The sequence below is a fragment of the Hyperolius riggenbachi genome, chromosome 2 (assembly GCF_040937935.1).
Source record: "Hyperolius riggenbachi isolate aHypRig1 chromosome 2, aHypRig1.pri, whole genome shotgun sequence".
Classification (NCBI taxonomy): Eukaryota; Metazoa; Chordata; class Amphibia; order Anura; family Hyperoliidae; genus Hyperolius; species Hyperolius riggenbachi.
In genome coordinates, this window is record NC_090647.1 from 2,339,028 (window position 1) to 2,359,760 (window position 20,733).

The 20,733-nt window shown below is 51.1% G+C and overlaps 1 protein-coding gene across 3 annotated transcripts in view; it reads right to left on the minus strand.

Annotated features, from left to right (window-relative positions):
• The window catches only part of LOC137545333 (zinc finger protein 180-like), a 54,009-nt gene that overhangs the window by 10,346 nt on the left and 22,930 nt on the right, over nucleotides 1-20,733 (minus strand). For all 3 annotated transcript variants that reach the window (XM_068266448.1, XM_068266450.1, XM_068266449.1), the window contains one exon: nucleotides 1,059-1,129. In XM_068266448.1, the coding sequence (XP_068122549.1) occupies nucleotides 1,059-1,104 (46 nt within the window). In that variant the 5' untranslated portion in view covers nucleotides 1,105-1,129. The remainder of the gene's footprint in view (nucleotides 1-1,058; nucleotides 1,130-20,733) is intronic.

The following is a 20,733-nucleotide window of genomic DNA, read 5'->3' on the forward strand; positions in this document are numbered from 1 at the left end:
TTGCTACACTGATGCCTGCTCTCAGCTCTCTGGTGCATGTCACTGTGACCTTGTCTGTTATTTGCGCTCCACAGCTGCTGGCTATTACTTTGGTGATGTACACCTTCCTGTCTATCTAATAGGCTGCTCAGCATCTACCCAGCTGTCCCTTTGCTTCATTCATTTCTGCACGGTTTTTCCTGGAATTGATTTGCACAATATTGCAGCTAATTTGTAGGCATTTCCCCCCAATGGTTTCCTAAACATTAGCACTTTGTTACATAAGATTTACTTATTGTGAACACCTGATCACATGCTGAACCCCGACTGATTCTATCCTTACTGATGATAAATGATTTATTGGTTATCCGGGTTTTATGGGGATTTTTTTTAACAATAACTTTTAATATTGCATAACCATGAATTGTGTATGGAGATTGTCATACTTTCCTTGTCCTCTGAGTGGCGCTGTTTGCAAGCTTCTCTCTGCCCTCTTTGTTGCAGTTATTCAACAGCCTTTGCACAGCCAGTCAATGGGTGCCGACATTTGCTTCAATTGGGTTATTGTTTGTAAGCAAGATTGGGGCTGATTCAATACAAAGCAAGGAAGTGAACAGCGCTACTTAAAAACAGACTAGTGCCTACCTGCAAAAGAGTGCAAGCCCCACTTGTGGGGTCTAATACACACCGAGCATACACATGACCTGTCTACCACTGGAGGAGGATGTTAGTTTCCTGTAACAGCTTGCATGCAACCTATTAAGTACTCGTCCCTCCCACTGCGAAGAAGTCGATCCTCCATGGGAGGGGCCTAACACTAACTAAATCCTAACCTATGTATATGCATAGCCTTTATTGATACAGCTCTAATGAATTGATGGATCTGAATCAGGAAAGGTCCATCAGGTAGAACACATTCCTCTCATTCTCAGTCCATCCTAAACACTGGCCTGGATCTGGCCCTCCAGGACTGGAGTTCCACACATATGCCTTAGATGAAATCCCCCCCCCACCCCCCCCCCCCCCCTTCAAATCACCAGACATGAGACAAGACAACATGCAACACAGAATCTACTCACCTGGAATCAGAGAAGAGCGACCCTCCTCCTTCACCGAGTCCTGCATCCTCTCCTCCTCGCTGCCAGCTCATCTGCAGCACACAACACAGCAACATCACTACACTGTGCAAGCCGGAACCCAGCCTGTCTATCCTGCATCCTCCCCTCCTCGCTGCCAGCTCATCTGCAGCACACAGCAACATCACTACACTGTGCAAGCCGGAACCCAGCCTGTCTATCCTGCATCCTCCTCTCCTCGCTGCCAGCTCATCTGCAGCACACAGCAACATCACTACACTGTGCAAGCCGGAACCCAGCCTGTCTATCCTGCATCCTCCCCTCCTCGCTGCCAGCTCATCTGCAGCACACAGCAACATCACTACACTGTGCAAGCCGGAACCCAGCCTGCCTATCCTGCATCCTCCTCTCCTCGCTGCCAGCTCATCTGCAGCACACAGCAACATCACTACACTGTGCAAGCCGGAACCCAGCCTGTCTATCCTGCATCCTCCCCTCCTCACTGCCAGCCCATCTGCAGCACACAGCACAGCAACATCACTACACTGTGCAAGCCGGAACCCAGCCTGTCTATCCTGCATCCTCCCCTCCTCACTGCCAGCCCACCTGCAGCACACAGCAACATCACTACACTGTGCAAGCCGGAACCCAGCCTGTCTATCCTGCATCCTCCTCTCCTCGCTGCCAGCTCATCTGCAGCACACAGCAACATCACTACACTGTGCAAGCCGGAACCCAGCCTGTCTATCCTGCATCCTCTCCTCCTCGCTGCCAGCTCATCTGCAGCACACAACACAGCAACATCACTACACTGTGCAAGCCGGAACCCAGCCTGTCTATCCTGCATCCTCCCCTCCTCGCTGCCAGCCCATCTGCAGCACACAGCAACATCACTACACTGTGCAAGCTGGAACCCAGCCTGTCTATCCTGCATCCTCCCCTCCTCGCTGCCAGCTCATCTGCAGCACACAGCAACATCACTACACTGTGCAAGCCGGAACCCAGCCTGTCTATCCTGCATCCTCCCCTCCTCGCTGCCAGCCCATCTGCTGCACACAGCACAGCAACATCACTACACTGTGCAAGCCGGAACCCAGCCTGTCTATCCTGCATCCTCCCCTCCTCGCTGCCAGCCCATCTGCAGCACACAGCAACATCACTACACTGTGCAAGCCGGAACCCAGCCTGTCTATCCTGCATCCTCCCCTCCTCACTGCCAGCCCATCTGCAGCACACAGCAACATCATTACACTGTGCAAGCCGGAACCCAGCCTGTCTATCCTGCATCCTCCCCTCCTCGCTGCCAGCTCATCTGCAGCACACAGCAACATCACTACACTGTGCAAGCCGGAACCCAGCCTGTCTATCCTGCATCCTCTCCTCCTCGCTGCCAGCTCATCTGCAGCACACAACACAGCAACATCACTACACTGTGCAAGCCGGAACCCAGCCTGTCTATCCTGCATCCTCCCCTCCTCGCTGCCAGCCCATCTGCAGCACACAGCAACATCACTACACTGTGCAAGCCGGAACCCAGCCTGTCTATCCTGCATCCTCCCCTCCTCGCTGCCAGCTCATCTGAAGCACACAGCAACATCACTACACTGTGCAAGCCGGAACCCAGCCTGTCTATCCTGCATCCTCCCCTCCTCGCTGCCAGCTCATCTGCAGCACACAACACAGCAACATCACTACACTGTGCAAGCCGGAACCCAGCCTGTCTATCCTGCATCCTCCCCTCCTCACTGCCAGCCCATCTGCAGCACACAGCACAGCAACATCACTACACTGTGCAAGCCGGAACCCAGCCTGTCTATCCTGCATCCTCCCCTCCTCACTGCCAGCCCATCTGCAGCACACAGCACAGCAACATCACTACACTGTGCAAGCCGGAACCCAGCCTGTCTATCCTGCATCCTCCCCTCCTCGCTGCCAGCTCATCTGCAGCACACAGCAACATCACTACACTGTGCAAGCCGGAACCCAGCCTGTCTATCCTGCATCCTCCCCTCCTCGCTGCCAGCCCATCTGCAGCACACAGCAACATCACTATACTGTGCAAGCCGGAACCCAGCCTGTCTATCCTGCATCCTCCCCTCCTCGCTGCCAGCCCATCTGCAGCACACAGCACAGCAACATCACTACACTGTGCAAGCCGGAACCCAGCCTGTCTATCCTGCATCCTCCCCTCCTCGCTGCCAGCCCATCTGCAGCACACAGCACAGCAACATCACTACACTGTGCAAGCCGGAACCCAGCCTGTCTATCCTGCATCCTCCCTTCCTCGCTGCCAGCCCACCTGCAGCACAGCAACATCACTACACTGTGCAAGCCGGAACCCAGCCTGTCTATCCTGCATCCTCCCCTCCTCGCTGCCAGCTCATCTGCTGCACACAGCAACATCACTACACTGTGCAAGCCGGAACCCAGCCTGTCTATCCTGCATCCTCCCCTCCTGGCTGCCAGCTCATCTGCTGCACACAGCACAGCAACATCACTACACTGTGCAAGCCGGAACCCAGCCTGTCTATCCTGCATCCTCCCCTCCTCGCTGCCAGCTCATCTGCTGCACACAGCACAGCAACATCACTACACTGTGCAAGCCGGAACCCAGCCTGTCTATCCTGCATCCTCCCCTCCTCACTGCCAGCTCATCTGCAGCACACAGCAACATCACTACACTGTGCAAGCCGGAACCCAGCCTGTCTATCCTGCATCCTCCCCTCCTCACTGCCAGCCCATCTGCAGCACACAGCAACATCACTACACTGTGCAAGCCGGAACCCAGCCTGTCTATCCTGCATCCTCCCCTCCTCGCTGCCAGCTCATCTGCAGCACACAACACAGCAACATCACTACACTGTGCAAGCCGGAACCCAGCCTGTCTATCCTGCATCCTCCCCTCCTCGCTGCCAGCTCATCTGCTGCACACCGCAACATCACTACACTGTGCAAGCCGGAACCCAGCCTGTCTATCCTGCATCCTCCCCTCCTCACTGCCAGCCCATCTGCAGCACACAGCACAGCAACATCACTACACTGTGCAAGCCTGAACCCAGTCTGTCTATCCTGCATCCTCCCCTCCTCGCTGCCAGCTCATCTGCAGCACACAGCAACATCACTACACTGTGCAAGCCGGAACCCAGCCTGTCTATCCTGCATCCTCCCCTCCTCGCTGCCAGCTCATCTGCAGCACACAACACAGCAACATCACTACACTGTGCAAGCCGGAACCCAGCCTGTCTATCCTGCATCCTCCCCTCCTGGCTGCCAGCTCATCTGCAGCACACAGCACAGCAACATCACTACACTGTGCAAGCCGGAACCCAGCCTGTCTATCCTGCACCCTCCCCTCCTCACTGCCAGCCCATCTGCAGCACACAGCAACATCACTACACTGTGCAAGCCGGAACCCAGCCTGTCTATCCTGCATCCTCCCCTCCTCGCTGCCAGCTCATCTGCTGCACACAGCAACATCACTACACTGTGCAAGCCGGAACCCAGCCTGTCTATCCTGCATCCTCCCCTCCTCACTGCCAGCTCATCTGCAGCACACAACACAGCAACATCACTACACTGTGCAAGCCGGAACCCAGCCTGTCTATCCTGCATCCTCCCCTCCTCGCTGCCAGCCCATCTGCAGCACACAACACAGCAACATCACTACACTGTGCAAGCCGGAACCCAGCCTGTCTATCCTGCATCCTCGCCTCCTCGCTGCCAGCTCATCTGCAGCACACAACACAGCAACATCACTACACTGTGCAAGCCGGAACCCAGCCTGTCTATCCTGCATCCTCCCCTCCTCGCTGCCAGCTCATCTGCAGCACACAGCAACATCACTACACTGTGCAAGCCGGAACCCAGCCTGTCTATCCTGCATCCTCCCCTCCTGGCTGCCAGCTCATCTGCAGCACACAGCACAGCAACATCACTACACTGTGCAAGCCGGAACCCAGCCTGTCTATCCTGCATCCTCCCCTCCTCACTGCCAGTCCATCTGCAGCACACAGCAACATCACTACACTGTGCAAGCCGGAACCCAGCCTGTCTATCCTGCATCCTCCCCTCCTCGCTGCCAGCCCATCTGCAGCACACAGCAACATCACTACACTGTGCAAGCCAGAACCCAGCCTGTCTATCCTGCATCCTCCCCTCCTCGCTGCCAGCTCATCTGCAGCACACAGCACAGCAACATTACTACACCGTGCAAGCCGCAACCCAGCCTGTCTATCCTGCATCCTCCCCTCCTCGCTGCCAGCCCATCTGCAGCACACAGCACAGCAACATCACTACACTGTGCAAGCCGCAACCCAGCCTGTCTATCCTGCATCCTCCCCTCCTCGCTGCCGGCTCATCTGCAGCACACAGCACAGCAACATCACTACACTGTGCAAGCCGGAACCCAGCCTGTCTATCCTGCATCCTCCCCTCCTCACTGCCAGCCCATCTGCAGCACACAGCAACATCACTACACTGTGCAAGCCGGAACCCAGCCTGTCTATCCTGCATCCTCTCCTCCTCGCTGCCAGCCCATCTGCAGCACACAGCAACATCACTACACTGTGCAAGCCGGAACCCAGCCTGTCTATCCTGCATCCTCCCCTCCTCGCTGCCAGCCCATCTGCAGCACACAGCACAGCAACATCACTACACTGTGCAAGCCGCAACCCAGCCTGTCTATCCTGCATCCTCCCCTCCTCGCTGCCAGCTCATCTGCAGCACACACCACAGCAACATCACTACACTGTGCAAGCCGGAACCCAGCCTCTCTATACTGCATCCTCCCCTCCTCACTGCCAGCCCATCTGCAGCACACAGCAACATCACTACACTGTGCAAGCCGGAACCCAGCCTGTCTATCCTGCATCCTCCCCTCCTCGCTGCCAGCTCATCTGCAGCACACAGCAACATCACTACACTGTGCAAGCCAGAACCCAGCCTGTCTATCCTGCATCCTCCCCTCCTCGCTGCCAGCTCATCTACAGTACACAGCACAGCAACATCACTACACTGTGCAAGCCGGAACCCAGCCAGTCTATCCTGCATCCTTCCCTCCTCACTGCCAGCCCATCTGCAGCACACAGCACAGCAACATCACTACACTGTGCAAGCGGGAACCCAGCCTGTCCATCCTGCATCCTTCCCTCCTCACTGCCAGCCCATCTGCAGCACACAGCACAGCAACATCACTACACTGTGCAAGCCGGAACCCAGCCTGTCTATCCTGCATCCTCCCTTCCTCGCTGCCAGCTCATCTGCTGCACACAGCAACATCACTACACTGTGCAAGCCGGAACCCAGCCTGTCTATCCTGCATCCTCTCCTCCTCGCTGCCAGCCTATCTGCAGCACACAGCACAGCAACATCACTACACTGTGCAAGCCGGAACCCAGCCTGTCTATCCTGCATCCTCCCCTCCTCACTGCCAGCCCATCTGCAGCACACAGCACAGCAACATCACTACACTGTGCAAGCCGGAACCCAGCCTGTCTATCCTGCATCCTCCCCTCCTCGCTGCCAGCTCATCTGCAGCACACAACACAGCAACATCACTACACTGTGCAAGCCGGAACCCAGCCTGTCTATCCTGCATCCTCCCCTCCTCGCTGCCAGCTCATCTGCAGCACACAGCACAGCAACATCACTACACTGTGCAAGCCGGAACCCAGCCTGTCTATCCTGCATCCTCCCCTCCTCGCTGCCAGCTCATCTGCAGCACACAACACAGCAACATCACTACACTGTGCAAGCCGGAACCCAGCCTGTCTATCCTGCATCCTCCCCTCCTGGCTGCCAGCTCATCTGCTGCACACAGCACAGCAACATCACTACACTGTGCAAGCCGGAACCCAGCCTGTCTATCCTGCATCCTCCCTTCCTCGCTGCCAGCTCATCTGCTGCACACAGCAACATCACTACACTTTGCAAGCCGGAACCCAGCCTGTCTATCCTGCATCCTCCCCTCCTCGCTGCCAGCCCATCTGCAGCACACAACACAGCAACATCACTACACTGTGCAAGCCGGAACCCAGCCTGTCTATCCTCCATCCTCCCCTCCTCGCTGCCAGCTCATCTGCAGCACACAGCAACATCACTACACTGTGCAAGCCAGAACCCAGCCTGTCTATCCTGCATCCTCCCCTCCTCGCTGCCAGCTCATCTGCAGCACACAGCACAGCAACATCACTACACTGTGCAAGCCGGAACCCAGCCTGTCTATCCTGCATCCTCCCCTCCTCGCTGCCAGCTCATCTGCAGCACACAGCACAGCAACATCACTACACTGTGCAAGCTGGAACCCAGCCTGTCTATCCTGCATCCTCCCCTCCTCGCTGCCAGCTTATCTGCAGCACACAGCACAGCAACATCACTACACTGTGCAAGCCGGAACCCAGCCTGTCTATCCTGCATCCTCCCCTCCTCGCTGCCAGCTCATCTGCAGCACACAGCAACATCACTACACTGTGCAAGTCGGAACCCAGCCTGTCTATCCTGCATCCTCCCCTCCTGGCTGCCAGCCCATCTGCAGCACACAGCAACATCACTACACTGTGCAAGCCGGAACCCAGCCTGTCTATCCTGCATCCTCCCCTCCTCACTGCCAGCTCATCTGCAGCACACAGCAACATCACTACACTGTGCAAGCCAGAACCCAGCCTGTCTATCCTGCATCCTCCCCTCCTCGCTGCCAGCTCATCTGCAGCACACAGCACAGCAACATCACTACACCGTGCAAGCCGGAACCCAGCCTGTCTATCCTGCATCCTCCCCTCCTCGCTGCCAGCTCATCTGCAGCACACAGCACAGCAACATCACTACACTGTGCAAGCCGGAACCCAGCCTGTCTATCCTGCATCCTCCCCTCCTGGCTGCCAGCCCATCTGCAGCACACAGCAACATCACTACACTGTGCAAGCCGGAACCCAGCCTGTCTATCCTGCATCCTCCCCTCCTCACTGCCAGCCCATCTGCAGCACACAGCACAGCAACATCACTACACTGTGCAAGCCGGAACCCAGCCTGTCTATCCTGCATCCTCCCCTCCTGGCTGCCAGCCCATCTGCAGCACACAGCACAGCAACATCACTACACTGTGCAAGCCGGAACCCAGCCTGTCTATCCTGCATCCTCCCCTCCTCGCTGCCGGCTCATTTGCAGCACAGCAACATCACTACACTGTGCAAGCCGGAACCCAGCCTGACTATCCTGCATCCTCCCCTCCTCACTGCCAGCTCATCTGCAGCACACAACACAGCAACATCACTACACTGTGCAAGCCGGAACCCAGCCTGTCTATCCTGCATCCTCCCCTCCTCGCTGCCAGCTCATCTGCAGCACACAGCAACATCACTACACTGTGCAAGCCGGAACCCAGCCTGTCTATCCTGCATCCTCCCCTCCTCACTGCCAGCCCATCTGCAGCACACAGCACAGCAACATCACTACACTGTGCAAGCCGGAACCCAGCCTGTCTATCCTGCATCCTCCCCACCTCGCTGCCAGCCCATCTGCAGCACACAACACAGCAACATCACTACACTGTGCAAGCCGGAACCCAGCCTGTCTATCCTGCATCCTCCCCTCCTCACTGCCAGCCCATCTGCAGCACACAACACAGCAACATCACTACACTGTGCAAGCCGGAAACCCAGCCTGTCTATCCTGCATCCTCCCCTCCTCACTGCCAGCCCATCTGCTGCACACAGCACAGCAACATCACTACACTGTGCAAGCCGGAACCCAGCCTGTCTATCCTGCATCCTCCCCTCCTCGCTGCCAGCCCATCTGCAGCACACAGCACAGCAACATCACTACACTGTGCAAGCCGGAACCCAGCCTGTCTATCCTGCATCCTCCCCTCCTCACTGCCAGCTCATCTGCAGCACACAACACAGCAACATCACTACACTGTGCAAGCCGGAACCCAGCCTGTCTATCCTGCATCCTCCCCTCCTCGCTGCCAGCTCATCTGCTGCACACAGCAACATCACTACACTGTGCAAGCCGGAACCCAGCCTGTCTATCCTGCATCCTCCCCTCCTCACTGCCAGCTCATCTGCAGCACAGCAACATCACTACACTGTGCAAGCCGGAACCCAGCCTGTCTATCCTGCATCCTCCCCTCCTCGCTGCCAGCTCATCTGCAGCACACAGCAACATTACTACACTGTGCAAGCCGGAACCCAGCCTGTCTATCCTGCATCCTCCCCTCCTCGCTGCCAGCCCATCTGCAGCACACAGCACAGCAACATCACTACACTGTGCAAGCCGGAACCCAGCCTGTCTATCCTGCATCCTCCCCTCCTCACTGCCAGCTCATCTGCAGCACAGCAACATCACTACACTGTGCAAGCCGGAACCCAGCCTGTCTATCCTGCATCCTCCCCTCCTCGCTGCCAGCCCATCTGCAGCACACAGCACAGCAACATCACTACACTGTGCAAGCCGGAACCCAGCCTGTCTATCCTGCATCCTGCCCTCCTCGCTGCCAGCTCATCTGCAGCACACAGCACAGCAACATCACTACACTGTGCAAGCCGGAACCCAGCCTGTCTATCCTGCATCCTCCCCTCCTCGCTGCCAGCCCATCTGCTGCACACAGCAACATCACTACACTGTGCAACCCGGAACCCAGCCTGTCTATCCTGCATCCTCCCCTCCTCGCTGCCAGCTCATCTGCAGCACACAGCAACATCACTACACTGTGCAAGCCGGAACCCAGCCTGTCTATCCTGCATCCTCCCCTCCTCGCTGCCAGCCCATCTGCAGCACACAGCAACATCACTATACTGTGCAAGCCGGAACCCAGCCTGTCTATCCTGCATCCTCTCCTCCTCGCTGCCAGCTCATCTGCAGCACACACCACAGCAACATCACTACACTGTGCAAGCCGGAACCCATCCTGTCTATCCTGCATCCTCTCCTCCTCGCTGCCAGCTCATCTGCAGCACACAGCACAGCAACATCACTACACTGTGCAAGCCGGAACCCAGCCTGTCTATTCTGCATCCCCCCCTCCTCGCTGCCAGCCCATCTGCAGCACACAACACAGCAACATCACTACACTGTGCAAGCCGGAACCCAGCCTGTCTATCCTGCATCCTCCCCTCCTCGCTGCCAGCTCATCTGCAGCACACAGCACAGCAACATCACTACACTGTGCAAGCCGGAACCCAGCCTGTCTATCCTGCATCCCCCCCTCCTCGCTGCCAGCTCATCTGCAGCACACAGCAACATCACAACACTGTGCAAGCCGGAACCCAGCCTGTCTATCCTGCATCCCCCCCTCCTCGCTGCCAGCTCATCTGCAGCACAGCAACATCACTACACTGTGCAAGCCGGAACCCAGCCTGTCTATCCTGCATCCTCCCCTCCTCGCTGCCAGCCCATCTGCTGCACACAGCAACATCACTACACTGTGCAAGCCGGAACCCAGCCTGTCTATCCTGCATCCTCCCCTCCTCACTGCCAGCCAATCTGCAGCACACAGCAACATCACTACACTGTGCAAGCCGGAACCCAGCCTGTCTGTCCTGCATCCTCTCCTCCTCGCTGCCAGCCCATCTGCAGCACACAGCACAGCAACATCACTACACTGTGCAAGCCGGAACCCAGCCTGTCTATCCTGCATCCTCCCCTCCTCACTGCCAGCCCATCTGCAGCACACAGCACAGCAACATCACTACACTGTGCAAGCCGGAACCCAGCCTGTCTGTCCTGCATCCTCTCCTCCTCGCTGCCAGCCCATCTGCAGCACACAGCAACATCACTACACTGTGCAAGCCGGAACCCAGCCTGTCTATCCTGCATCCTCCCCTCCTCACTGCCAGCTCATCTGCAGCACACAGCAACATCACTACACTGTGCAAGCCGGAACCCAGCCTGTCTATCCTGCATCCTCCCCTCCTCGCTGCCAGCCCATCTGCAGCACACAGCAACATCACTACACTGTGCAAGCCGGAACCCAGCCTGTCTATCCTGCATCCTCCCCTCCTCGCTGCCAGCCCATCTGCAGCACACAGCAACATCACTACACTGTGCAAGCCGGAACCCAGCCTGTCTATCCTGCATCCTCCCCTCCTCACTGCCAGCCCATCTGCAGCACACAGCAACATCACTACACTGTGCATGCCGGAACCCAGCCTGTCTATCCTGCATCCTCCCCTCCTCACTGCCAGCTCATCTGCAGCACACAGCAACATCACTACACTGTGCAAGCCGGAACCCAGCCTGTCTATCCTGCATCCTCCCCTCCTCGCTGCCAGCCCATCTGCAGCACACAGCAACATCACTACACTGTGCAAGCCGGAACCCAGCCTGTCTATCCTGCATCCTCCCCTCCTCGCTGCCAGCTCATCAGATTCAAGATACTGTGGCTGACCTACAAATCCGTCCACAAAACCTGTCCAACCTACATTTCTGATCTTACCCAGAGGTACACACCTAGCCGCTTACTCCGCTCCTCTAATGAACTTCGCCTGACCGCCCCCCGCATCACCCAGTCCCATGCACGCCTCCAAGACTTCTCAAGAGCCGCTCCAACACTATGGAACTCCCTACCTCCACCCATTAGGGCAGCCCCCTCCAACACCTTCAAGAAGGCTCTCAAAACTCACCTTTTCACTCTGGCCTACCACCCCTCACAAGGTGTGTGTGTGCGCGTGTGTGTGCGTTTGTGCGCGCGCGTGTCTCTCGATCATTCAAAAACGGCTTGACCGATTTCAACAAAACTTGGTACACAGATCCCTTACTACCTGGAATGATATGTTCTGGGGGTCTTGCAGCCCCCCTGCACACGTGGGTGGAGCTACAAATAGCAAATCAGATTTCACCCATTCATGTCATTCACACATTTTTGATGCCAGGAACCTGAAAGCTCACAAACTTGGTCATTGAGTGGCTGTGTGTCAAGGTTACAAAAAGTGGGTGGAGCCAAAAACAAATTTCACTGGGAAAATATAAACTGCAGGCCTTCTTACACTGTCTATAAATGGCAGGGTTCTCAAACTTTGCACAGTTGGTCACTGGATGACTGGGATTAATATTCAGGAAAGTGGGTGCAGCTTACAACAGCCAATCAAAATTCACCTATTGATTTTTAAAGGGAATATTTAAAGCGGAATATAACCCTGCATTTCAACTTTGCTCTAAAACCTTATTAAGGCCCCGTTCACATCACAAACGCGGATGGCCACGCAAGAGGAACGCAACGCATGCGAACGCACGCCATCCGCGTTTGTGTGCGTTGCGTGGCTGATCCCATCACTGAAAAGTGAATGGGACAGCCACGCGTTTTAACAAAAAATGCGTGCAGCATGCGTTCCCGGACCGCACAGGTCCGGAACGCATGCAGTGTGAACATCAGACAGTGCCAGCTATGCAATGTCTGATGTCGTGCGTGTCGGCCACCTGCACGCATTTCCAAAACGCGGCTGGAAACGCGTGCAGTGTGAACGGGGCCTCACAGTATATTATATGCAGCCAGCATTTTTTTTTACTAGACCAGCATTGGAAGGGTTACACAGAGTTAACCACTTGAGGACCGTGGGCTTTACCCCCCTTAAGGACCAGGCACTTTTTTTCCATTCAGACCACTGCAGCTTTCACGGTTTATTGCTCGCTCATACAACCTACCACCTAAATGAATTTTGGCTCCTTTTCTTGTCACTAATAAAGCTTTCTTTTGGTGCTATTTGATTGTTGCTGCAATTTTTACTTTTTATTATATTCATCAAAAAAAGACATGAATTTTGGCAAAAAAATGATTTTTTTAACTTTCTGTGCTGACATTTTTCAAATAAAGTAAAATTTCTGTATACATGCAGCGCGAAAAATGTAGACAAACATGTTTTTGATTTAAAAAAAAACCCATTCAGTGTATATTTATTGGTTTGGGTAAAGGTTATAGCGTTTACAAACTATGGTGCCAAAAGTGAATTTTCCCATTTTCAAGCATCTATGACTTTTCTGACCCCCTGTCATGTTTCATGAGGGGCTAGAATTCCAGGATAGTATAAATACCCCCCAAATGACCCCATTTTGGAAAGAAGACATCCCAAAGTATTCACTGAGAGGCATAGTGAGTTCATAGAAGATATTATTTTTTGTCACAAGTTAGCGGAAAATGACACTTTGTGACAAAAAAAAAAAAAATGAAATCTGCCACGGACTCACCATGCTCCTCTCTGAATACCTTGAAGTGTCTACTTTCCAAAATGGGGTCATTTGTGGAGTGTGTTTACTGTCCTCGCATTTTGGGGGGTGCTAATTTGTAAGCACCCCTGTAAAGCCTAAAGGTGCTCATTGGACTTTGGGCCCCTTAGCGCAGTTAGGCTGCAAAAAAGTGCCACACATGTGGTATTGCCGTACTCAGGAGAAGTAGTATAATGTGTTTTGGGGTGTATTTTTACACATACCCATGCTGGGTGGGAGAAATATCTCTGTAAATGACAATTTTTTAATTTTTTTTTTTTTTTTTTTTTTTTACACACAATTGTCCATTTACAGAGATATTTCTCCCACCCAGCATGGTTATATGTAAAAATACACCCCAAAACACATTATACTACTTCTCCCGAGTACGGCGATACCACGTGTGGCACTTTTTTGCACCCTAACTGCGCTAAGGGGCCCAAAGTCCAATGAGTACCTTTAGGATTTCACAGGTCATTTTGAGAAATTTCGTTTCAAGACTACTCCTCACGGTTTAGGGCCCCTAAAATGCCAGGACAGTATAGGAACCCCACAAATGACCCCATTTTAGAAAGAAGACACCCCAAGGTATTCCGTTAGTAGTACGGTGAGTTCATAGAAGATTTTATTTTTTGTCACAAGTTAGCGGAAAATGACACTTTGTGAAAAAAAAAAAAACCAATAAAAATCAATTTCCGCTAACTTGTGACAAAAAATAAAATCTTCTATGAACTCGCCATACACCTAAAGGAATACCTTGGGGTGTCTTCTTTCTAAAATGGGGTCATTTGTGGGGTTCCTATACTGTCCTGGCATTTTAGGGGCCCTAAACCGTGAGGAGTAGTCTAGAAAACAAATGCCTCAAAATGACCTGTGAATAGGACGTTGGGCACCTTAGTGCACCTAGGCGAAAAATGACAATTTGTGAAAAAAAAACAATAAAAATCAATTTAAAAACTTTTGACAAAAAATAAAATCTTCTATGAACTCGTCATACACCTAACAGAATACATTGGGGTGTCTTTTTTCTAAAATGGGGTCAGTTTGTGGGGTTCCTATACCGCCCTGGCATTTTACGGGCCCAAAACCGTGAGGAGTAGTCTGGAAACCAAATTTCTCAAAATGACTGTTCAGGGGTACAAGCATCTGCAAATTTTGATGACAGGTGGTCTATGAGGGGGCGAATTTTGTGGAACCGGTCATAAGCAGGGTGGCCTTTTAGATGACAGGTTGTATTGGGCCTGATCTGATGGATAGGAGTGCTAGGGGGGGTGACAGGAGGTGATTGATGGGTGTCTCAGGGGGTGGTTAGAGGGGAAAATAGATGCAATCAATGCACTGGGGAGGTGATCGGAAGGGGGTCTGAGGGGGATCTGAGGGTTTGACCGAGTGATCAGGAGCCCACACGGGGCAAATTAGGGCCTGATCTGATGGGTAGGTGTGCTAGGGGGTGACAGGAGGTGATTGATGGGTGTCTCAAGGTGTGATTAGAGGGGGGAATAGATGCAAGCAATGCACTGGCGAGGTGATCAGGGCTGGGGTCTGAGGGCATTCTGAGGGTGTGGGCGGGTGATTGAGTGCCCTAGGGGAAGATAGGGGTCTAATCTGATGGGTAGCAGTGACAGGGGGTGATTGATGGGTAATTAATGGGTGTTTAGGGTAGAGAACAGATGTAAACACTGCACTTGGGAGGTGATCTGATGTCGGATCTGCGGGCGATCTATTGGTGTGGGTGGGTGATCAGATTGCCCGCAAGGGGCAGATTAGGGGCTGATTGATGGGTGGCAGTGACAGGGGGCGATTGATGGGTGGCAGTGACAGGGGGTGATTGATGGGTGATTGACAGGTGATCAGTGGGTTATTACAGGGAAGAACAGATGTAAATATTGCACTGGCGAATTGATAAGGGGGGGGGGGGGTCTAAGGGCAATCTGAGCGTGTAGGCGGGTGATTGGGTTCCCGCAAGGGGCAGATTAGGGTCTGATCTGATGGGTAACAGTGACAGGTGGTGATAGGGGGTGATTGATGGGTGATTGATGGGTGATTAGTGGGTGTTTAGGGTAGAGAACAGATGTAAACACTGCACTTGGGAGGTAATCTGACGTCGGATCTGCGGGCGATCTATTGATGTGGGTGGGTGATCAGATTGCCCGCAAGGGGCAGGTTAGGGGCTGATTGATGGGTGGCAGTGACAGGGGGTGATTGATGGGTGATTGACAGGTGATCAGGGGGATAGAGGTATACAGTACAAAGGGAGGGGGGATATCAGGAGTCCCCAGGGGGCAGTTTAGGGTTAAAAAAAAATAGCGCTGGCAGATAGTGACAGGGAGTGATTGATGGGTGATTAGGGGGGTGATTGGGTGCAAACAGGGGTCTGGGAGGTGGGCGGTGGGGTCTGAGGGGTGCTGTGGGCGATCAGGGGGCAGGGGGGGGGGAAATCAGTGTGCTTGGGTGCAGACTAGGGTGGCTGCAGCCTGCCCTGGTGGTCCCTCGGACACTGGGACCACCAGGGCAGGAGGCAGCCTGTATAATACACTTTGTAAACATCACAAAGTGTATTATACACTTTGTATGCGGCGATCGTGGGGTTAACATCCCGCCGGTGCTTCCGTATGGCCGGCGGGATGTTGCGGCGGGTGAGCGGAGTCAGGCGCCGGCGGAGGATTGCGTGACGCATCCGTGACGGATGACGTGATCGCTCCGCCCATGCCCCTAAAAGGACCGCCGCCTCTGTGGGTGAGCTGGTCCTTGCGGGGTCCACTTCCCGGCCGCCTCTGTGCGTTAGGCGGTCGGGAAGTGGTTAAAGTTCCTGGAGATTTCTGCAGAGGCATCGGAAGCTGACATAGATACATTTTGTTTACATAAAAGTGTTGAATGTGACTCATCTCTCTGACTGAGAAGGAGCTGGAGGACAGCCAAAGAGTGTAACATTTCTCAATAGATACATTCAACTAAATAGAAGTTAACAATCTGAACTTCTACATATCTCTCCACGGAACTTCAAACCTCTGTGTTTAACCCTTCCAATGCTGATCTAGTAAAAAAAAAATGCTTTTTGCATATAATATGCTGTAAATAATGTTTTAGAGCAAAGTTGAAATGCAGGGTTATATTCCGCTTTAAGTTGCTACCATTCTCTTATACTGTTAGTAGCAGATGCCTCAAACCTGGTACAGTTGGTCACTGGGTGACTGGGGTCCAAATTCAGAAAGGGGGCAGAGCCACGAACAGCCAGATTTGTTTATTTTTCAATGGGAATATACAAAGTATTGATACCAAGAACCCCAAAGCTGATAAACTTGATAATTGAGTGACTGTATGTGAAGGTTAGAAAAAGTGGGCGGTGCCAACAACTACATTTTTTACATGGCAGGGTTCCCAAACTTGACACAATTGGCCACTGGGATGAATATTCAGAAAGTGGGTGGAGCCTACAACAGCCAATCAAAATTCACCTATTGATTTTCAAGGGGAATATTTACATTGCTGCTATTCTTACACTGTTAATGACAGAGGCCTCAAACCTGATACAGTCAGTCATTGGGTGACTGGGGTCCAAATTCACTAAAGGGGTGGAGCCACAAACAGCCAATCAGATTTGCTATATTGATTTCAGCCATTCTGTTATTGGCAAGGTTCTCAAACGTGACACAGTTGGCCACTGGGTGGCTGGGACTAATATTCAGGAAAGTGGGTGGAGCCTACAGCAACCAATCTAAAATTCACCTTTAGATTTTCAAGGGGAATATTTACATTGCTGCCATTCATGCACTTTTAATGGCAGAGGCCTAAAATCTGGTACAGTCAGTCACTGGGAGACTGGGGTTTAAATTCCGAAGGGAGCGGGCCAAAAACAGCCAATCAGATTTGTTTAATTTCAATGGTAAAATGCAACTTATTGATGCCAAGGACCCCAAAACTCATAAAATTGGTCATTAAGGGACTGTATGTCAAGTTTAGAAATAGTGGGCGGAGCCAAAAACAACTAACTTTTTACACGGGAAAATATAAACTGCAGCTTTTCTTACACTGTTAATGGCAGGGTTCTCAAACCTGCTACAGTCGGTCGTTAGGAACTCCAGCCTAAACAAACATACTGTCCTTAAGTTACATTACTAATGTTAATTAAAATAGATAGGCAATATAATCTCTTACCCACCATGTTTTAAAAGAACAGGCAAATGTTTGATTTCATGAGGGCAGCCATCTTTTTGGTTGAAAGAAGGTGACAGGGAGCATGAGACACAGTTCCAACTGTCCTGTGTGCTGATCACCCCTCCCAGTTGCTAGGCAATGTGAACAACTACATAGGAAATCCCATCATGCTGTGCACACCATCAGGGGAAAAAAGCCCAGGCAGTTTTCTTTGATGGGTGGAGCTTAGCTAAAAATGCAGCTAAAAATGATGCTTTGGTAAGAAAAACAAAGTTCTAATGCTGTGAAACTGTAAAAGAAACACCAAGCCTTTTCAGTGCTGCTGAGTAGATTTTTAGTCCGGAGGTTCACTTTAAGTGTCTGGGGTTCAAATTCAGTAAAGGGACGGAGCCAAAAACAGCCAGATTTCTTTGCTGGATAAACTGCTTCCATTAGCACAATTTTGATGCCAGGAACCCAAAAGCTCACAAACTTGGGCGTTGAGTAGTGACTTTGTGTCCAGGTTACAAAAAGTGGGCGGAGCCAAAACCAAATTTCACTGGTAAAATGTAAACTGCAGCCCTTCTTACACTGTTTATGGCAGGGTTCCCAATCTTTGCCCAGATGGTCACTGAGTGACTGAGATTAATATTCAGGAAAGTGGGTGGAGCCTATAATAGCCAATCAAAATTCACCTTAAATTGCTGGCATGTTTACACTGTTAATAGCAGATGCCTCAAACCTGCTACAGTTAGTCTTTGGGTGACTGGGGTTCAAATGCTGGAGAGGGGCGGAGCTACAAACAGCCAATCTGATTTGTTTAATTTCTATGGGAATATACAAATTATTGATACCAAGGACCCTAAAGCGGGTGAGGGTTTGTGCGTTAGGGTTAGAAAGTGGGCGGAGCCCACACCAGTCAAATACATACCCGGGAAACGCCGAGTCATCAATGGCTGGATACAAATACAAATTTCACTGGAAAATGTAAACTGCAGCCATTCCTACACTGCTAATGGCAGGGCTCCCAAACTTTGCACAGTTGGTCACTGGGTGACTGGGATTATTATGTAGAAAAGTGGGTGGAGCCTACAACAGCCAATCAAAATTCCCCTGTTAATTTTCATGGGGAATATTTAATTACCACCATTCTTGCACTGTTAATGTTAACCTGGTACAGGGTTGGTTATTGAGTGACTGGGGTTCAAATTCAGAAAAGGGGTTGGAGCCACAAACAGTTAAGCAGATTTTTTCATTTCAATGCAAATTATTGATACCAAAGACCGCAAAGCTCACAAACTTGGTCAGTGAGTAATTGTGTGTTAGGGCTAGAAAAAGTATGCAAATGTATAATAATAATAGTGTGTGACTGTGGTGAGGACATTAGAGTGTAAGCTCCTCTGGTGCTGATGGGAATGGATCAGTGATCTCTGTACAGCGCTGTGGTATATGTCAGAGCTATATAATGTATAATAATAATAGTGTGTGACTGTGGTGAGGACATTAGACTGTAAGCTCCTCTGGTGCTGATGGGAATGGATCAGTGATCTCTGTACAGCGCTGTCGTATATGTCAGAGCTATATAATGTATAATAATAATAGTGTGTGACTGTGGTGAGGACATTAGAGTGTAAGCTCCTCTGGTGCTGATGGGAATGGATCAGTGATCTCTGTACAGCGCTGTGGTATATGTCAGAGCTATATAATGTATAATAATAATAGTGTGTGACTGTGGTGAGGACATTAGACTGTAAGCTCCTCTGGTGCTGATGGGAATGGATCAGTGATCTCTGTACAGCGCTGTCGTATATGTCAGAGCTATATAATGTATAATAATAATAGTGTGTGACTGTGGTGAGGACATTAGAGTGTAAGCTCCTCTGGTGCTGATGGGAATGGATCAGTGATCTCTGTACAGCGCTGTGGTATATGTCAGAGCTATATAAATGTATAATAATAATAGTGTGTGACTGTGGTGAGGGCATTAGAGTGTAAGCTCCTCTGGTGCAGAGACTGATGGGAATGGATCAGTGATCTCTGTACAGCGCTGTGGTATATGTCAGAGCTATATAAATGTATAATAATAATAGTGTGTGAGTGTGGTGAGGACATTAGAGTGTAAGCTCCTCTGGTGCAGAGACTGATGGGAATGGATCAGTGATCTCTGTACAGCACTGTGGAACATGGCAGAGCTATATAAATGTATAATAATAATAGTGTGTGAGTGTGGTGAGGACATTAGAGTGTAAGCTCCTCTGGTGCAGAGACTGATGGGAATGGATCAGTGATCTCTGTACAGCGCTGTGGTATATGTCAGAGCTATATAAATGTATAATAATAATAGTGTGGCTGTGGTGAGGACATTAGAGTGTAAGCTCCTCTGGTGCAGAGACTGATGGGAATGGATCAGTGATCTCTGTACAGCGCTGTGGTATATGTCAGAGCTATATAAATGTATAATAATAGGGTGTGACTGTGGTGAGGACATTAGAGTGTAAGCTCCTCTGGTGCAGAGCCTGATGGGAATGGATCAGTGATCTCTGTACAGCGCTGTGGTATATGTCAGAGCTATATAAATGTATAATAATAATAGTGTGTGACTGTGGTGAGGACATTAGAGTGTAGATTTTTATTAGAAAAATATTATTTACAATTATAATACAAATAAATAAATAAAATAATTTGATCAATTAATCATACCAACTGTAACAAAAAACAAGATCAAAGAAACAAGAAAAAACAATCAATTCTGCATATATATGCACAAACAAAAGCAGGACTTCTATGTCCAAAAACAACAAAATCAACATAACATTATAATACAATATTAATCTGTTATGAAGACCTGAGCAGAAGAATGCTCAAACATACCACCGATTCAAACAACGAGACATGACTAAATAACACAGACCCAACACCTGAACGTATGCAACAAAAAACAATAACCAACACCACACAATACCTGACATCACCTAACAACAATCATACAAAATAAATGCACCAACACTAACAATCAAACTACCACATATTCAGGAAAAGGGCAAGTGTACACATACGACGATAAATAATCAAAAACCTGCACAAGACAAAAAAAAAAAAAAGAAAAAAAAAAAAAAAAAAAAAAAAAAAAAAAGAAAAAACCCTCATCTCCAATACAATAAGAATAAGCTGGAAGGAAAACACCTCCAGTATGTCTGCGGCCAGTCATTTACAAAAAAATGTAGAAAAAGATTCAAAATCTAAGTAGTCTGTGATGAGAAATAGAAAGCTCACCCAGAAGAGACGTTAATAGGCTAGGGAGGCCTGATGTTCTGCCAGGCAAGAACCCAGGCACCTCTGCCCATCCTAC